This window comes from Carassius auratus, chromosome 43 (assembly GCF_003368295.1).
Source record: "Carassius auratus strain Wakin chromosome 43, ASM336829v1, whole genome shotgun sequence".
Taxonomy (NCBI): domain Eukaryota; kingdom Metazoa; phylum Chordata; class Actinopteri; order Cypriniformes; family Cyprinidae; genus Carassius; species Carassius auratus.
Genome location: NC_039285.1, coordinates 19,058,219 through 19,078,893, shown reverse-complemented (window position 1 = coordinate 19,078,893; position 20,675 = coordinate 19,058,219). Strand labels below are relative to the sequence as shown.

Here is a 20,675-nt window from a genome sequence, read left to right as displayed (position 1 = left end):
ACCACAAAGTGGATTTTAACAGGGTGGGTTACAGTAATGGCATGTGATTCATATGAACCAGTACCTGTAGGTGATGGCTGAAGGTCAAATTTCCATTCTTTGGATATAAGGAGACCCGTACCTCCACCCCTCCCAGTTGTACGAGGAGTGTGGGAACAAGTGAAATTAGTAGAGAGGGCTGCAGGGGTGGCAGTATCTTCAGGTTTGATCCAAGTCTCTGTCAGTGCCATGAGGTTGAGACCGGAATGGGTAGCAATAGAGGAAATGAAGTCTGCTTTGTTAACTGCAGACTGGCAGTTCCAGAGACCAACTGGAATAGAGAGCATAGTAGTAGAGGTCAGAGGGACATGGCATAGGTTTGTCAGACAGGCCTTCCTGCGACGTACATAGCGTGCTCTCCGAGCGTTAGTAGTGATAGTAGAGATCTGAAAGCACATAGTGACTACAAGTGTAAGATAAATTTGAGAACAAACTATACAAAGAGTGCAAAAAAAGAGAAAAGCAATACTCAGGTGCCCTGTCGGTGTCCTTGCTCGGTGGAGTCGCGCAGGTAGAGTCGATTGTCTTTACACTCATCGGTCTTCACACGAGGAGGGTTCACACGAGGGTTGCCGCGACCGCTGCCGCCGTGAAACCTAGTGCTTTGTATTAGCCTGATTACCTGTGATTGAAGTCAGCTGGACACGCCTCACTATTTAGCAGATCGAAACCAGGCAGTCCCGCGATAGGCAAACGCAAAACCAAGCGCCACTTTCAGCACGTATTAACCACGGTAAGACACACACACTATTTAAACCAAAACAAAAACTTTCCTAGCAATGATGATCACACACTAGTCTGATGAGAAAACAAGACAAAACACTCACAAGCTGCTGTCCTTCTATGTTGCTCGACTGTTTCTTCTGACAAGTGCTTTCCAAACAGCTAATTAAGTACTTTCACTGGCTTTGGCCACGCCTCACTATTTAGCAGATCGAAACCAGGCAGTCCCGCGATAGGCAAACGCCAAACCAAGCGCCACTTTCAGCACGTATTAACCACGGTAAGACACACACACAATTTAAACCAAAACAAAAACTTTCCTAGCAATGATGATCACACACTAGTCTGATGAGAAAACAAGACAAAACACTCACAAGCTGCTGTCCTTCTATGTTGCTCGACTGTTTCTTGTGCGTTTTAATCTATTAAAACGCACAACTTATTAAAAGGTCTTTGGTGTTTGAATGTTTTCTACAAAACAAAACGGAAACGGAAACGGAAACGGAAATCGAGGGGTTATGAGGTCACTGGCAGGCGAAACAATGACACTTTTTGACATGGTCTGTGTCACTAGTTAAACTTGCTTATTTTCTCTGGATTTAAACATTATTAGAAACATTTGGGATAATGTAAGTACACAAGTCAGCAAATTATATAACACAGTTCTAGTGTTTTTTGGGATATTTTAATAAAAATTAAAAAAATCTTACATATTGTGCCTTTAATTTGTTTTCTTGACAGACAAACATAAACGATTAACCTATTATTAAATTAAGTATATTTAGCAAGGTACTCCTGTTTAGAGTTTTTGCGAACTAATGATCTATGGACATGGCTTTCCTGAGATAAATTTAGTTATGTGACATTGTTCAACAAGGTGTTTTATTGACATTTTCAGCAGTTAAAACACTGATTACCTGAAACAAGATATATTTCAATAAATTGTACTGTATCTTACAATATTTTCTTGTGATCTTTCTGATGTTCATTTAAGTGAATATTATGTTCATTAAAAGCTATGGCTGCTTGCATAGGCGGAGTTTGAGGGCCCACCCAGACCAATTGATTTTTCCAGATCTATTAATAAAATAAATATATTCTCATTTTCTCATTTTATTTGTATTGGCGGGTGTCACTGTTGGACAGTGTTTTCTCTACTTACGGTTGGCCTTCGGTTGCTTATAGTAGCTCCGTGTAGCTTTTTTTTTTTTTATAATCTTTATCTTACTATCATTCTAAGTTTTTTTTTTAAGTGATACAATATAACTTAATTCACACCATATTTCTGATATTATCGATCAGTCTTATCAGATTAATTTTGATCGTTCACTTTTATTTTATACCTGTGAGTGCAGTACACCTGCAAAGCGTTTGCACTCCTTAATTGTCATTAGCGTTTTCAAACCTATCGCTGTTTCTTTTCTCCTCTCCTCTCTCTCGCTCCAGTTTTTCACAAGTTCATCAAACAATCGCAGTAAGAATATTTCATCAAGCACGGTGAGTAATGGCTTCTCCTGCTCTTGTTATTTGCACCTTTTGTCACATGTACAGCTTATCTATCTCTGTCACAGATGAAGGATTCACATGTGATAAATGTAGGGAAATAGGCTGACAGAGAAGATTTCAGAATTAGAGACACGCATCCAAACTTTATTTGAGGACAGTAAGAATGTTAGGGCTCTAGAATCGGCTTTGGATGCGTCTAGCTCAGGGATTCCTGTACATTGTCCGGTTCCGGTGTTACGGTTTAACTGGTTACCGTGTTATCTGGAGACCAACTTCCTGTTTAGGTCTCCGATGCAGATGAGCTGGAACGACGGCAGCAGATTCACTGATTCTGAGGGCACAAACTGACGTGATATTAAGTGTCTAATAAACGCAGACTTGCTCATTGCATGATTTTGATATTCTTGCAGAGATAACCAGTTATAGGTATGATCGACCGTAGCGGCTGAAGTAAGTAGGATAAACAAAAAATAAAATAAAGTAAATCTGTGTTGGCACGGGTTTCTAACATGCGCTAAAAGGCGATGCAACGCGAGACAACTCTCACAAACCACCGAGCTACCGATCTACACACAAGCAGCTCCAGATCTCTGGATTCAACACAGGACTCTCGGCGTCACATCGTGAAACAGGCTGAATCAAGGAACTGTGACCGTGTTAACTTGTGACCTCTGTTTGCAAGCCAAAATCCAATTTTACTGTTGCTATAAGTTAACAATTCCAGCCAAAGCGCTTCTAATGCTGCTAAATTATTTGATACGATCTGAAAAATTAGTCATCGTCAAAAATTACGAATCCCATTAATGTAAACATGCATAACAACAGCCCAACGTTTAAGTAGCTTAGTTCCATTGGTTCATTGGCAAAACACATTCTTACAGTGGCAGGCTGCCCACATACACTTGTTATGTTTGTACTCATACCAGTACAAACATAACAGGGGATTTATCATTAATTTTTGTTTCCCTTAATTATAGACCAATCTTGTCCAAGATACTGTCCAAGATACTAGAAAAGGTGGTATCCTCACAATTATATTCCTTCTTAGAGAAAAATGGTATATGTGAGGATTTCCAGTCAGGTTTTAGACCATATCATAGTACTGAGACTGCTCTCCTTAGAGTTAAAAATGATCTGCTCTTATCATCTGATCGTGGGTGTATCTCTCTATTAGTTTTATTGGATCTTAGTGCTGCGTTTTACACAATTGACCACAACATTCTTTTGCATAGACTTGAACACTTTGTTGGCATTAATGGAAGTGCATTAGCATGGTTTAAATCTTACTTATATGACCGCCATCAGTTCGTAGCAGTGAATGAAGATGTATCATATCGATCACAAGTGCAGTATGGAGTACCTCAAGGCTCAGTACTAGGGCCGCTACTCTTCACGCTTTATATGTTACCCTTGGGAAATATCATCAGAAAACATGGTGTTAGCTTTCACTGTTATGCTGATGATACTCAGCTCTATATTTCTTTGGGCCCGGTGAAACACACCAATTTTAAAAACTAATGGAATGCATAGTCGATATAAAAAACTGGATGACGAGTAATTTCTTACTGCTAAAATCTGAAAAAACAGAGGTGTTAATTATAGGACCTAAAAACTCTGCTTGTAATAACCTAGAACACTGCCTAAGACTTGATGGTTGCTCTGTCAATTCTTCGTCATCAGTTAGGAACCTAGGTGTGCTATTTGATCGCAATCTTTCCTTAGAAAGCCACGTTCCTAGCATTTGTAAAACTGCATTCTTCCATCTCAAAAATATATCTAAATTACGGCCTAAGCTCTCAATGTCAAATGCAGAAATGTTAATCCATGCATTTATGACCACAAGGTTAGATTATTGTAATGCTTTATTGGGTGGTTGTTCTGCACGCTTAGTAAACAAACTACAGCTAGTCCGAAATGCAGCAGCAAGAGTTCTTACTAGAACCAGGAAGTATGACCATATTAGCCCGGTCCTGTCAACACTCCACTTTTACATTATAATCCTCTATGTCCGCTTCATTCTCAAAACTCAGGCAATTGGATAATACCTAGAATATCAAAATCAACTGCGGGCGGCAGATCCTTTTCCTATTTGGCACCTAAACTCTGGAATAACCTACCTAACATTTTTCGGGAGGCAGACACACTCTTGCAGTTTAAATCTAGAATAAAGACCCATCTCTTTAACCTGGCTTACACATAACATACTAATATGCTTTTAATATGCAAAACCGTTAAAGGACTTTTAGGCTGCATTAATTAGGTAAACCGGAACCGGGAACAGTTCCCATAACAGCCTATGTACTTGCTACATCATAAGAAGAATGGCATCTGCGCTAATATTTGTCTGTTTCTCTCTTATTCCCAGGTCACTGTAGCCATCAGATCCAGTCTGTATCCAGATCAGAGGGTCACTGCAGTCACCCGGATCCAGAACTATCCAGACCAGATGGCGGATCAGCACCTAGAAAGGACCTCTACTGCCCTGAAAGACAGCGGAGACCAGGAACACTAGAGCCCCAGATACAGATCCCCTATAAAGACCTTGTGTCAGAGGAGAAACAGGACAAGACCACAGGAAACAGATGATTCTTCTGCACAATCTGACTTTGCTGCAGCCTGGAATTGAACCACTAGTTTCGTCTGGTCAGAGGAGAACTGGCCCCCCAACTGAGTCTGGTTTCTCCCAAGGTTTTTTTTTCTCCATTCTGTCACCGATGGAGTTTTGGTTCCTTGCTGCTGTCGCCTCTGGCTTGCTTAGTTGGGGTCACTTCATCTACAGCCATATTGTTGACTTGATTGTAAATAAATGCACAGACACTATTTAAACTTAACAGAAATGACATCACTTTAACTATCTAGCCTTTAACTATCATTTTGCATTATTGACACACTGTTTTCCTAATGAATGTTGTTCAGGTATTTTGTTTAAAGCGCTATATAAATAAAGGTGACTTGACTTGACTTGACTTATCTTAAAATTTCAGTGAGTAAGTTAAGGGTAAACTGTTTTAAAATATTTTTTAAAAGAATCGCTGTACTTTTGCAGCTCTCAAAGTATCACTGGAGTGAACTCTCTTCTTGTTCTGTAACTGCTTTAGTCTGCAGAGATATGCTAAATAAACAAAATGGATATTCAACCTTTTTATTTTTATATTTATTTTTTATAAACCCAAAAACTAAAAGAGTGGATGTCTCTAACTCTGACACTTCAAATATTTATTCTACTGTCGCTAATACTGATACAGCAAAAGAGGCAGATTCTTATACACAAGATATACGTTTTTATTCCATTCTTTGTATAGCCAAACAGTCATTGTTAATTGTAAATGTATTTTTTTTATAATAAATGATATAGGCTATAAATAATTGAAATGTACAAAATATGGTATATACGGTATGTAAAAAAATTAATAATTAAAAATTCAGAGCTTGTGGTCTGGCGGTAGGTGACATAACCCCAACCCTGGCAATAATGTGAAACTTCCCCTATGGCTGCCTGGTATTACGGAGGTTAAGATGATCACTGCTGCTGCAATCTGTCATGCCACATTAAAGAGCATTAAAAGGCATTTATTTTGCAGATTGCATGATAAATTGGATAGAATTTGAAAGCTGAGAGTTTTTTTTCTTATCAAAAGTAACAAAAACAAAGCTTAATTCTTTCATGTATAAACTGAAAACAACATTAAAATAACAACAATTAACAACAAATAAAAATAAAGTACAAAGATGATACAAAGATATAGGCATTGCCAAGATGTTGCTTGTTTGTTTAAAGAGGAGAAACCCAAAATGATAAAGCAGTGTCAAATATGAATTTACCGTTTTACACCAAAGTAATGTAAAAATATCTCTACAGCTACTGCATATTTCCCTGGAGAGCTCACATATGCTGGAACAAATGCAATCCACACAGCACAGAAGATCAACATGCTAAATGTGATGAACTTTGCTTCATTAAAATTATCTGGACGATTTCTCGCCAGGAAAGCTAACAGGAAACTTACTGCTGCTAACAGTCCAATGTATGCCAGCAGCATAGAAAAACCAGCCACTGAGCCAATAGCACATTCATATACTATTTTAGAGCGGATATACTGGGTGTTTTTATTGGGTGTTGGAGAGGCAGTTGATAGCCAGACTGCACATATCACAACCTGGATGGCTGTTAAGACCAGAACTGTGCATCTTTGTTGAGCTGCTCCAAACCATTTCATAGCGCCTTTGCCCTCTGGTCGAGATGACTTGAAAACAGCTATTACCACCATAGTCTTGACCAGGATGCTAGAGATGCACAGTACAAAACTTATGCCAAACAGAGCATGTCTTAACTGACATGTCCACAATTGCGGCCTTCCAATAAATAGCAGCACACACAGGAAACACAGTTTGAGTGACAACAGAAGTAGGAAGCTGAGCTCCGAGTTGTTGGCATGTACTATGGGAGTGTTATGGTGAAGAGCAAAGATGACCATAACAAGAGCACAGAAGCAGGCACCAAGCAGGGAAGCAGTTGTCAGAGAGATTCCCAGTGGATCCTCGTAGGACAGAAACTCTACTTCTTTGAGGACACACTGATCCTTATTTGAAATGGACCAGAACTCATCTGGACACACTGTGCACTCAATAGCATCTATTAGTAAAAAAGACAGAAAGTGAGTTTTTAAAGGAATTTTAAGAGGAAATCACATTCAAATTTTTAGGCCAAAAAATAATCAACTCACCTGTTGTATTAGAAATCTCTCCATCTCCACATGGCAGGCAGTCAAAACAGCAGACAGGAAAACCTTTCCTTGTGGCTTGTCTGGTGCCTGGGGGGCAGCTTTCACTGCACACAGACCTTGGGGGCTGAAAGAGATCATCCATTATCAGTCATGTGTTTGTCTATCATCTCTTTTACATAATGACAAGCATGGCCTTTCCATTAATGTTTTCTCATTTGTCTTTTCATAGCTATTGACTATTTTTAGACTATGTCTGCAAAAAGGATGGCAACAAGCAATGCTAGTTACTTTTTTTGGCTCAAAGTTCCAATATAATGCATCATCATTCAGTGTGAGCAACATCCCTGTTGCTGCCTCTTCATTTACTACACCAACCGTTTGGACCCTTATCGATCCATCAGAGCTTGGCTGCCAGTTCAGCACATCATAGATGGCCAGAGCATCTCCATTCTTGTCGAATGACAGATGATCCCCAAAACCTGTGGTGAAGTTCACTTTCTGTAGGTAGGTATTTATATAGCGCTTTTAACAATACAGAATGTAACAAAGCAACGGAACAGCATTAAATAGGAAAATAGTGTGTCAATAAAGCAAAGACACAGTTCATCATTGAATTCAATGATGTCTTCATCCAGCTCAGTTCAATTCATATAGTCTCTGTGCAATCAATTTAATGAAATCTCTGGTAATTAAGGGTCCCCAAGTGACCTCGGAATAAGAGAGAAACTATTAGCGTAGATGCCATTCTTCTAATGATGTAGCAAGTACATTGTGTATTATGGGAATATTTCCAGGTTCCGGTTTTCCTAATTAATGCAGCCTAAAAATAATTTTATGGATCAGAATATTAGAAATATGTTTGTTAGTGTGTTATGTGTAAACCAGGTTAAAGAGACTGAGGTGAGATGGGTCTTTAATCTATATTTAAACTGACCGAGTGTGTCTGCCTCCCGAACAATGTTAGGTTGGTTATTCCAGAGTTTAGGCGCTAAATAGGATCTGCCACCCGCAGCTGATTTTGGTATTCGTGGAATTATCAAATTGTTTTGAGAACGCAGAGGATGTGGAGGACTTCGCTTTTTCAAATGAAACTGAGGTGCTTTATAAGTAATAAGCAAGATTATTTAAACAATAATAAGTGTCATCTAAGTAAGCAAACTTTTCAATTAAGGCATATTTACTCACATTTATGCACTTTTATAAACCATACTGCCAAATCTTTAATGTTAAGTATTTGGTATTAGTTTTAAGAATCTCCATTAAATTTTCATTTTAAGTGGTTAAAATGCCCATATATTTTTAATATTCATTTTATGGTTGTTCCAAACATGGTTTTCCTGACATTTTCAGCTTTTACAGCACATTGGACAAGTTCATTTTACCACTCAGTTAGGAGAGGAGTTTTATTTCCAGGATGGCAGCATTCCACCTGTCTATAACCTGGTGAACTGGCAGAGAGCTTCTGATGGTTCACTCCAGTATGTCTCAATCGGACGAGTAGATGGGAACCAGCTCATTATTAATGAGTCAGCTATTTCATGGCCTGGAGACTCTGGGAAGGTGAGAATTTGTTTCTAATATAACTCTAAACAATTCTATAAAAACGGTCTAATATATTGTCTAACATGTTCCCAGATACCTGTATCCGTGTGCACTTCTGAGTGTCCGCCTGGGACACGTAAAGCCATTAAGAAGGGTTTGCCAGTGTGCTGTTTTGACTGCCTGCCCTGTACGGAGGGGGAAATCAGTAACAATACAGGTCATTAATGTGCTCTAACACTAATTATTAAAGTCCCCAAATACCATAAAGTTTTAATGTTCCTCTTTTTATTTTTTCCAACAGGCTCAATAAAATGTTATCGTTGTCCCCAAGAGTTCTGGTCTAATAGTTTCAGAAATGAATGTGTGCCCCGTGAGACTTCCTCTCCTTTAGAGAAACAATGGGCATCACACTGGTAAGTGTTGCCATTTCGGGTGCTATCATTACAGCTACAGTGGCTGTGATCTTCCTGTACCATAAGAGCACTCCGGTAGTTAAAGCCAACAACTCTGAGCTCAGCTTCCTGCTCCTGCTGTCTCTCAAGCTCTGCTTCTTGTGCTCGCTGGTGTTTGTAGGCCAGCCATCGCTCTGGTCATGTAGGATTCAACAGGCTGCATTTGGGATCAGTTTTGTCCTGTGCATCTCCTGTATTCTGGTGTAAGGGAAACAGGTCAATTTAGCTCAAAGGGAATCATTTAAGATTTTAAAGGGAATTTGAACAGAATCACTGTTTCACGGCTGTTCACGGAGACGCCCTGCGATTCAATGAACTAGCCGTTTAACATCAAATCTGCGCTGGATACTAATATCCAAACTATAGTGAAACACTATTAATTAGCACAGTAACAAGATCGGCAGTTTAAGACATTAACTTGTCAGCACAAAACACAAGATACTTCTCTTTTCAATATGAATAAGGCTTTATTAGATAAATCTAAGACATATAAACTAATCTAACACATAAATGCACGCACACACACATTCACACAAGTTGCAGGAAGATCGAAAGTTAGGGAAAGATGAGTTTAAGAGAATGGAAATATGGAATCCCAAGTTTACAGCAATACCTTAAATTGCATAGACACGAACAACCATCAATCACGTAATTAGCGCTCGCACTGAGTTCCTCAATGGGGTTAAAATTATATTAGATACACCAGCACAACAAATATCTGGGAATACGTTGCCTTCGTTTGCTGTGAAAGGGACTCCCGTTGAAAGGGGTATCCCGGTGTCGCTGATTGGCTGGAAGTTCAGTTGGCTGAAGTGACGTCTTGGGGAGCCCGTGCTTGGGCGTTGGCTGAAGCTGGAGTTGTGTGGCTGGTTGGAGTTCAAACACGCAGACGAGGTCGACGTTACAAAACTTAACTCAGAACACGAAACTCTCAAACGGAAAAGAAAAGAAATAAAGTTTGACGAGACTAGGTTGTGTTCCTTCTCATTGTGGCATAGTAGCAGCAGGCAGGCACGCTGGAACCGCGCTCAAAGAACAATGATGACGAACCGCATGGCTAGATGCTACAAGCTAAAGCTAGGTAGCAAAGCTACAAGCTAAAAGCTAAGAGCAGGCATGACTAATAGCATGACTGATAGCACGAGCAAGGCTGGAACTAAAAGCAGACTAAAAGCAAGGCATGACTGATATCCAAAGTATTTAAACTTCCTTGTGGGCCACCCCTCAAATGTTGCCTTGACCAATCAGATATGGTCTTGGCTCAGGGGATCATAAATCATTTGTTTATCTTACCAAGCATGTGGTTCTTGCCTCACAGGGTCTAATTTTGGACATGATTCCTATAACATGATTATGATATATTTTACAAGTAAATGATTGTCAGGACAATATCAAGCAAGAAAATTCGATTATGTCAATACTAGACATGACTATGTATCCTATAGTTCAGTGTTAATTTTGACACAACATTTTAATTTAGTTTTAGTCTTAGTCTTTTGACTATAATTATTTTTAGTTTTAGTCAAGTTTTAGTCATCTGATTTGTTTTAATTTTAGTCTTATTTTAGTCGACTAAAATTGCTTGGTATTTTAGTCGACTAAAATTGCTTGGTATTTTACTCGACTAAAATAAGACTAAAATCAATAACAGATTTACTAGACAATTTTTTACAGCTGGTATAGGAAACAAACTTAACCAAAATATATAAAACACAAATTCAACTTTATTTCAACACAACTGTGTCTTTATTTCGATTCAAAAGCTTATATGGAGCAACAAACACTGTAATGACAATGTAAACAATAACTAGCTGCCAGTTGACCATCAATAAAAGAAAAATAAAGTTAGGTCCAGGACCTTAAAGCTTACAGCTGAGCTGAACAAGGAGTGCATACATTTAAAGTAAATATTTTAAATGTATAAGTTATATAAGTATAAGTTATATTTATATAAGTTGGGTGGATAAAAAAGTAACAAGATTTTATAAGGTATTCATTTGTCTAGCAATATTGTATGTTTTAAATACTACAATATTGCTAGATTAGTATGTATAATGATAGGATGTGAACATTCACGTTTCACATGACTAATATAGAAATATTTGTGATACTGTCAACAAGTAGAACATTATAAAATATACTAAACATTAGTATTAATCAAATGTATGTATCATAATATTACGTATTAGTATTGTGCTCTCATCTAACTTGAAGAAGGGGCTATTTTACAGTACTTATCAGTTCGTAATATTTAATGCTACAACATTTAAGCACTACAGTCTTCAAATTTTGCTTAGCTCAATAAACAAAAGAACATCGTTGTGAAATTACATTTGAGAAAATGTCCGGGTGGCTCGCTGTAAATGTCTTTTCAAATTGGTTGTGTTCTTGCCACGAATGAGCTCTCCGCGTGCTTTACACTTTGTTTTGTTTTGTTCGTCGTCAAACGTGAAGTGAGCTGTGGACATTTTGTCGCTCTTTTAGACATCACCTCTTTGAATGCCGACTTCCCGGGAGCTCATTTAAAAACTGAAAACCTTCGCTTCACGTCTCAATAAGTCAGGCTCTGATTGGTTCTCTTCTCTCATGCAGTCTCGCCTGTTGTTTTGCCGGTTCTTTTGTTCATTCCTCGCATCGCTCCCGTCTGCTGATTTGATTTTCGTCACAGTCTATTTTCGTCTCGTCCTTTATTCGTTGACGATAATGTCAATCAATTTAGTCATAGTTTTAGTCTCCATCAGTGCCTTCTTTTTTAGTTTTCGTTTCGTTTTCGTCCGCAAAAATATATTCGTGACGAAAATAATGACGAAAATATTTAGTCAACGAAATTAACACTGCTATAGTTATCAAAAGACATACACAATAAGTGATTATACATGATAGTCAAATGTGTGGGTTACACATAAATGAATATGGAGTTAAGCAATGGAAAGATTCATTTACAAGTCTTTTTGAGTTCATTCTGGTCCATATATAATGTATAAAAAGCAGTTTCTTTGCCATTCTCTGGCAAAGGGACTTTTCTGTGAAGACAAAGGTTTAAAGCCCTTCCCCCTTAGGAATTTCAGTCTGGTTTCACTGGCTGGGGGGGAAGTCAATGCAAGTATTTAACTTGATCTCCTGGGTTTACATGTGATGTCCAGCGTTGCATTCCAATCACGAACAATAAATTTGACAATCTCTTCTTCGAATTAAAATTGTCAATAATTGTTCTATTGGTGTTAATGTTGAAAGCTGTTGTGTGAACAAGTTGGTTGGTTGGTTATCTTGCTTGGTTCTTGTGGCACTAGAACTGATTTATGACTTCCTGAGGAGTTCGGCTCTCGTTTCAATGCACACAGCTCTGATAGACTCTTTGATTTGTCTGGTTTGACTCATTTCTGCTACATATATCCCCCTTTCGATCGGCGAGGTGTTTAGGTGAAGACATCGTCGATCGCTGGAGAAACAAAGGCAGAAGAAGCAGACAAACACAGCAAACAGCAAGACAACACCTCCATGACAGTTACTGTACTGGTGCAGGCATCAGGTTATTTAGGTACAATTAGTACAATTAAGTTCAATTAGTCAATGTAGTTTAGCACATTGAGGATAGTTTAGATCGTTTTGGAAATTGTTGTTTTATTTTGATTCATCAATCAAATTTGCGGTTAACTTTGTTTGGTTCTTCTAGGTTGTCTTACTTTACACATTTACCGTTAGTTTTCTAGTAATTTCATTTTCAATTCAATGAATTGACCTATCATGCATGGAGCTCTCTGGCTTCCATTCAGTTTAGAGTGGCTGGCGGATATTAGGTGTTGCGAGTCAATCCTAATATCAGACCTTCGACCCTCGCAGGGTGTCTAGGCATTTCACCTACTCAGGAAAGAGAGGAAGGAGAAGGATAGGTAGAAGAAGAACAAAACAAAACAAGGCTGCTGTGGGTTTTCCTAGCATGGGTTACAACTACTATTGAGCTAGGATGTCAGGTGCAGCTAGTGTGTCATGAACCTTAACTTAGTGTGAGGTGTTCTACCTATTGTGAGGATGGCTGCACGTTTCTTCATGGTGGGTATGTGTAACTTTGTTACACTAAAAGTTGGATATTCTACCTGTGGGAAGAATATGTTTGTTGACTGTGTTATCAGTAGATGTGTTTACCTCTGGGTGTAGGTAATGTTGTGTGTTACTGGTGTAGTGCATGTGTGTTCAGATCTGTTCAAGTCTGTGTTGTCTCCCCCTTTTTCTAGCATGTCACTGAAGACTGGCTTTTTGCATCCTTGGCTTGGATGAGGGCGTGTCCATGGTCTAATGAGGGGTCAGTCCAGCAAGGCAGGAAGTTCTTTGGCAGACAGTCGGAGACAGTTTGGCATGGCTGTGTGAAGCTGAGTTGCAAAACTTGTCTCCTATGTTGCATTCTTCTTGTGATGCCTTCTGGCTGTAGCAGACTTTCTGACCTTCTGTGCTCTGGTGGTTGCTGTTGCACAGACAGGGAATTTGGAACTTGGAGTTGGAGTTCATTTGACAGTTTGTTAGTGACTGAGGTGATGTCCTTTAGTACCTCAGATTTTTCATCAACAGTTGGCCGTTAAAGACTTTTTCATTCTGGGTTGTTGTTAAACATGTGCTTGTCATCTCTGATGTGGTGCACCAGGTGATCACCGGCCTTCCGTTCTGTCGCTGGTCACAGCGAGCATGACTCAACTTTGTGGTCATATGCATGTAAATTGTCTTGAAGGAACTCTCTTAGTTGTTCCATGACTTGTTCCGTGTCTTCTAATGGTAAGCGGTTATGTTCTTGTGCATACTCAGCACTGTGCATGTCTGAGTGGTGCTGAGGTGGGTTTTGTTGTCGCTTACCCACACGAGTTGCTCTTGGATGAGTCAGGTGATTACCTTTGGATATCTGGTTAGGTTTCCAGATGTTATCCTTTTGGTTTCTTGAGAAGCGTGGCTGGTCCCATGGATTTTTCCAGCAGTTGGGCTGAAAGCGGTCGTGGATATGGGCGTCACGTTCTCTGTGCTCTTGATGGAAGACTCTGGTGTTGTGATGCCACTGGGTGTCGTCCAGTGCAAGGCTCGAGTCTTTGTTGACAGAGTTCAAGAGTGTGGATGTTTTGTTACCTTTCTTTGAGGCCACCTTCTGCTTGTTATAGGCCTTCTGTGTTAGGTTACGCAACTGTTGGATGGTCATGGAGTTTGGACAGGCCATGACACCTAGATGGTGACTGACTCCAGGGTGCAGATTTCTTAGGAAGAGGCTTTTGAAGTTCACATCCTCTTCAAGGTCAGGGCTGTTGTGTGCACCAAAGTAGGCTTGTCGGAGTCGGTTGTAATAAGCTTGTGGAGTCTCTTGACGACCTTGTTTGGTTTCCAAGGCAGTTAACAGTCCATGTTCAGACTCTGGGTCTGTAAACTCTTTAATCAGGACCTCACGAAGTCGCTGGTAGTTTGACTTTGTTTGACTGGGCTGTCGATCTAGAAAGTTTCGTACCTCGGAGCTGGACGTGGCTCTAAGGAGGTATAACCAGTCTCTGTCAGTCACATGAGGTCTCACTTCCAGTTGAAATTCGATATCTCGCAGGTAAGCTTGGATGTCGGGGCTCTCTGTGGAGTCCGGGTTGAACCTGCTGATGTTTTCAGACAGCTTGTTGAGGTCTTTGATTGTCATCCCGTGTGCAGCTTCAAGGCCTTGGACGGGAGGTTTTCTTTCGTTGGCAGGAAAGGGTTGTGTGGCGAAGGCAGGTGAGGTTTTGGGTTGTGGCCCTTCGCTCCTTTCGTCATATGCCAGTTCTTGGACGTGGGACTCTGCTCTGCTCAGCAGTGATGAGGCTAAGAGAGGTTTCTCTTTCCTTGGCTCTAGTTTGTGCTTGTAAGCATTTTGGAGTTCTTTTCTGACCATGTAGAGCTCATCGTTGGTATCATCTAGTTGTTGGGTCAGATTGTCCATTTCAGTTCTGTACCTTTCAAGGTGGTCTTTCAAAGCACTGATTTCAGAATTCTTGTTTCTGATGTCTATCTTGGCTTTCTCCAGTAGCTGTTCGGCATACTGGAGTCTGTTTACCAGGTCTTTCTGAGCAGCCGTTGCATGTTGCTGGTCGAGCTGAGCTGCTGCCAGGGCTGCTAGGAGCTTCATAACTTGTTCTGTTGTATCCTGCTCCCTCTCGCTGGGTGCTTTGAGTTGATTTTGAACTTTCACTTCCTGCTTGTCTATGCGACGTTGAGCACGTGTCAGCTCCTCTTGAAGGTGGGTGATGTGCTTGTCGCTCAGTTTCAGCTGGGTTGTGAAGGCATAGCTTACTGAGCTCGTGATCTTGACTAGCTCCTCGTGGTTGTTGTTCTGGCTTGAATCTTGTGTCAGGAATCTTCTCAGGATTAGGAATATTATTAAAAATAATAACAGTTCAAATGTCTTTGGAGTGAGGCTGTCTGTTATGCCTCTCAGCCAAATGTTCACATCTTCCCCATGGGAAATGGGGTCTGCAGTCTGCGGCATGTTGGCACGCTGGGGAGAAGAGAGACTGACACAGATCTTTGTGGAGTAAAAGCCTATGTGTGGTGGGACAACTAAGTGTTGTATCAGTGATTGTGAACCACTAGTGAAATGTGGTGATGACTGTGTTGGTCTCAGGGTGTCTAAGTAGACTAGAGATGCGAAGACTTTGTCACTCTAATGAGGAAGAGGAAAAGAGAGACAGAGGTGAAAAACAAATTCAAATGACAAGCAAAATTTCTGTTTTTCAAATGAGGAAAATTATTTTTTCCAATTAAATGTTATCAAAAACGTAAACAATATTATTATATTTCTTGCTTTGGACAAAGGAAAACAATAATAATTCTGATATCTCTTTTCTTAGTCTGACAGGATTGACACCGTACACCTTTCAGTTGGACCGCTCACCAGGGAGTCAGCGAAGGCGACAGTTGCTCAACACGTATCTCTATTAAATTGATCTCAACGATGGATGAGATGCTAAAACTTGGATTGCGTTTCCAAATGTAGGGAGGTTAGGAAGAACAAATGAGAGGATGATTACAATCAAATTCATAAGGATGATTCGTCGTCTTTGGCACGATTGTGTATTTACTTCACTTAGAATTGATTGATGGTTCTTACATGTCCTACAAATGTAAAAAGAGAAGAGGAAAGTAAAGGAGAGAGAGGACGGAGATGGTAAGTCTCAGTAGCGGTTATCTGAACTACAAGGAGAGCGTTGTGTTAGTTGCTGCACAACTTATCAAACAAAATAAACTTTGAGTGAAAGAGAGTTGTCTTTCTAATTTATTTGAACTCGTAGTGAGGGATAACAATGTCTCCTTGTAGGGCTCAGGTTTGTCGTTCCCAGGCTAGGATACACAAAAGAAATGGTAAGAAATAGGAAAATTAAAAATTAATAAATGGGCAAAATATGCAAACATGAAATTAAAAAGAGGAAATCAATACGTAAAACAATAGTGGTTAAGTGTATAACCAAAACAGGAGCATTCAAATAAGTAAAGGTCTGAATAGCATATATTCAGATGGGTAATAAATAAATTAGGAAGAATAAGTTTACTTAACTTCCAAAGTTCAAGGCTTATTCATTCCTAAAATAATTAGACCCAAAAGAGAATACTAGAAATAAAAGATCATATGAAATGATCTGAGAGGGAAATTTTAAATGATTCAAAATAAATTTAATGTTTCAATAAAATTTCAATTTGACAATTAATAATTGTGAGTCAGTATTTCCCTTTCTAGTAAAATGAAAATAAGTGGTCTAGTGAGAAAAGAGAGCGATAAAAAGAAAGGGACTAACAAGTGTTAGTTAAGATGTTTAAAATGGTTAAATCACGTCAGCGTTGCCCAAACACACATCATTCTACCACTGGATGGTAATGCTAACGGCTAACCTTTGAGGCTAGTGGCTTTAGTATAGACTTCAATGTAAATGCAATGGTTTCGTTAGCTTAGCGACACCGCGGAGTTTGTGCGCTGCGCGTGCACAGTTCAGAGTTGCTCCGGAAGTACGTTAGGCTTCCGGGTCACGGTCGTCACTATGGCAACCAAAACACATTCTAGTGGATTAGCACATGAATCGTTGCATTGTTGCAAATAAAGTTAAGCATGTTACATGAAATGTCGGCTCATTTCAACACTGTACAAATAACAACACCGCCTTTCAGTTGGTTTTGCGATGTGGCACTTAAACTCTCAGTTTGTATAGAGTTAAATTTATCTTAATTCAAATAGCAGTTTCCTGCTGTAGTTATTATATCAATCTCAGCAATTTGATTCTCTGTGCCAGTTTTTCTGGACACAAACATAAAAGTTTTCCTTCGCTGTTGGTACACAGTTAAAATTTACTTGATCAAGCTTTTAAAACACTCCCATTCAAATTACTCTCGGACACACACAGTGTTACGCGAGATTGCATAAACTTTGTGAATGGATACAAATGGACAAACATTGTTCTCTAATGTTTAACGTTAACTTAGGGGAGTCGAATATCAAATTTGATTCGGCAGTGGAACACGCACTGGCAATTAAACTATATGAAATATGAATACGGGGGCTTTGATAAATAGATTGAGGAACACGCTCAAAACTATTCTTTATTCACTTTATCCCTTTTGAAACACTAACAGTTTAGCTCCGTTCAGCAAACAGTGACTGAGATAGCGTTTGAGACACTGGAACACGCAGTGAAATCAAATCAGCTATAAAACAAGGCATTACACAAATGAGGAACACGCTCAATTTCTACCTTATTGTACGATCTCAGATGTTTACTTTTAAGTTCACTTACTGCTGTTAACATTGAAGAGACGGACTTGAGTTAGTCTCCTCTAGCTCCTTTCATTCAAGCGGGGAGGCGCGCGCTGCTTACGTCACACGTCACACAAACACACACACATACTCAGGTCTCGGAAGCTTTTCATCCGTCATTCCTTTAGCAAAATCAAAGATTAAATAACTTGGTTTATGCTCACAATTTAGATTAAACTGCCCGCGTTCTCCACCATTCTATGTAAGGGAAACAGGTCAATTTAGCTCAAAGGGAATCATTTAAGATTTTAAAGGGAATTTGAACAGAATCACTGTTTCACGGCTGTTCACGGAGACGCCCTGCGATTCAGTGAACTAGCCGTTTACCATCAAATCTGCGCTGGATACTAATATCCAAACTATAGTGAAACACTATTAATTAGCACAGTAACAAGATCGGCAGTTTAAGACATTAACTTGTAAGCACAAAACACAAGATACTTCTCTTTTCAATATGAATAAGGCTTTATTAGATAAATCTAAGACATATAAACTAATCTAACACATAAATGCAAGCACACACACATTCACACAAGTTGCAGGAAGATCGAAAGTTAGGGAAAGATGAGTTTAAGAGAATGGAAATATGGAATCCCAAGTTTACAGCAATACCTTAAATTGCATAGACACGAACAACCATCAATCACGTAATTAGCGCTCGCACTGAGTTCCTTAATGGGGTTAAAATTATATTAGATTCACCAGCACAACAAATATCTGGGAATACGTTGCCTTTGTTTGCTGTGAAAGGGACTCCCGTTGAAAGGGGTATCCCGGTGTCGCTGATTGGCTGGAAGTTCAGTTTGCTGAAGTGACGTCTTGGGGAGCCCGTGCTTGGGCGTTGGCTGAAGCTGGAGTTGTGTGGCTGGTTGGAGTTCAAACGCGCAGACGAGGTCGACGTTACAAAACTTAACTCAGAACACGAAACTCTCAAACGGAAAAGAAAAGAAATAAAGTTTGACGAGACTAGGTTCTGTTCCTTCTCATTGTGGCATAGTAGCAGCAGGCAGGCACGCTGGAACCGCGCTTAAAGAACAATGATGACTAACCGCATGGCTAGATGCTACAAGCTAAAGCTAGGTAGCAAAGCTACAAGCTAAAAGCTAAGAGCAGGCATGACTAATAGCATGACTGATAGCACGAGCAAGGCTGGAACTAAAAGCAGACTAAAAGCAAGGCATGACTGATATCGTAGTATTTAAACTTCCTTGTGGGCCACCCCTCAAATGTTGCCTTGACCAATCAGATATGGTCTTGGCTCAGGGGATCATAAATCATTTGTTTATCTTACCAAGCATGTGGTTCTTGCCTCACAGGGTCTAATTTTGGACATGATTCCTATAACATGATTATGATATATTTTACAAATAAATGATTGTCAGGACAATTTCAAGCAAGAAAATTCGATTATGTCAATACTAGACATGACTATGTATCCTATAGTTATCAAAAGACATACACAATAAGTGATTATACATGATAGTCAAATGTGTGGGTTACACATAAATGAATATGGAGTTAAGCAATGGAACGATTCATTTACAAGTCTTTTTGAGTTCATTCTGGTCCATATATAATGTATAAAAAGCAGTTTCTTTGCCATTCTCTGGCAAAGGGACTTTTCTGTGAAGACAAAGGTTTAAAGCCCTTCCCCCTTAGGAATTTCAGTCTGGTTTCACTGGCTGGGGGGGAAGTCAATGCAAGTATTTAACTTGATCTCCTGGGTTTACATGTGATGTCCAGCGTTGCATTCCAATCACGAACAATAAATTTGACAATCTCTTCTTCGAATTAAAATTGTCAATAATTGTTCTATTGGTGTTAATGTTGAAAGCTGTTGTGTGAACAAGTTGGTTGGTTGGTTATCTTGCTTGGTTCTTGTGGCACTAGAACTGATTTATGACTTCCTGAGGAGTTCGGCTCTCGTTTCAATGCACACAGCTCTGATAGACTCTTTGATTTGTCTGGTTTGACTCATTTCTGCTACACTGGTCAAGACAATTGTGGTTCTATTTGCATTTCACTCCACTAGACCTGGATCCTCAGCTCTTATCAGATGGTTTGGACCGAGCCAACAGAGAGGAAGTGTTCTGGTCTTTACCAGTGTTCAGGTGGTTATCTGTGCCATTTGGCTCTCCGTCAGTCCACCTTCACCTCACCGTAACTTTGGAATCCAAGGGTCAAAGGTCATCCTTGAGTGCACAGTTGGGTCAGTTGTGGGATTCGCCTGTGTACTGGGTTACATTGGCTTTCTGGCTGCTGTCTGCTTCCTGCTGGCCTTCTTTGCACGTAAACTTCCAGATAATTTTAACGAGGCAAAATTAATTACTTTCAGCATGCTGATCTTCTGTGCCGTGTGGATAGCATTTGTGCCAGCATATGTCAGCTCGCCAGGGAAGTACAGCATAGCAGTGGAAATTTTTGCAATATTGGCCTATAGTTTTGGACTCTTGCTTTGTATCTTTATCCCAAAATGTTACATTATTTTGCTCAAGCCAGAAAACAACACTAAAAGGTTTCTTATGGGAAAAGCATAACTATTTTCTTTTTTGTGACTATTTTTTTCTATAATAAAGCTTTACTGAGTCACAGTCATGTTTGTTTCTTTTATTCATATAGTGCAAGTGCTTCTCAAATCCACCCTGAAGATATTGTCCGATTTCCAATAGAATATTTTCACACCGGACAAAAGTATTTCAAAACCAGGTATGAATATGTTATAAAATGTAGAATAGTTTTCTTTCACACAGCTTCTATTAATGAAGCAGAGTAGGTTAATAAAAAAATGGTTAAGCAGTAATCAGAAAACAAGAAAAAAGGCACAGGATAGCATCTAATCCCAGGACATGTGATTATGCAGAGATATACTTTTTTGGATAATGTTGTTGTCAGTAACAA

The 20,675-nt window shown here is 39.5% G+C and overlaps 1 protein-coding gene and 1 pseudogene across 1 annotated transcript; one reads left to right on the top strand and one right to left on the bottom strand.

Moving 5' to 3' along the window:
• Window positions 1-6,086: 6,086 nt before the first annotated feature.
• Window positions 6,087-7,134, bottom strand: LOC113061319 (vomeronasal type-2 receptor 26-like). The gene is made up of 2 exons (XM_026230337.1): window positions 6,993-7,134; window positions 6,087-6,901 (listed from the first exon to the last, which is right to left on the bottom strand). The coding sequence occupies exons 1-2, from the start codon at window positions 7,132-7,134 to the stop codon at window positions 6,087-6,089; spliced, it is 957 nt and encodes a 318-aa protein (XP_026086122.1).
• A 107-nt stretch (window positions 7,135-7,241) lies between these two features.
• Window positions 7,242-20,314, top strand: LOC113061317 (extracellular calcium-sensing receptor-like; annotated as a pseudogene).
• The last annotated feature ends 361 nt before the right edge of the window (window positions 20,315-20,675 follow it).

Coding starts and splice junctions, on each gene's coding strand:
- LOC113061319 (XM_026230337.1), bottom strand. CDS start 7,134: ATGGATGATCTCTTTCAGCCCCCAAGGTCTGTGTGCAGTGAAAGCTGC. Junction 6,902..6,992: donor AGAGATTTCTAATACAACAG/GTGAGTTGATTA, acceptor TTTTACTAATAG/ATGCTATTGAGTGCACAGTG.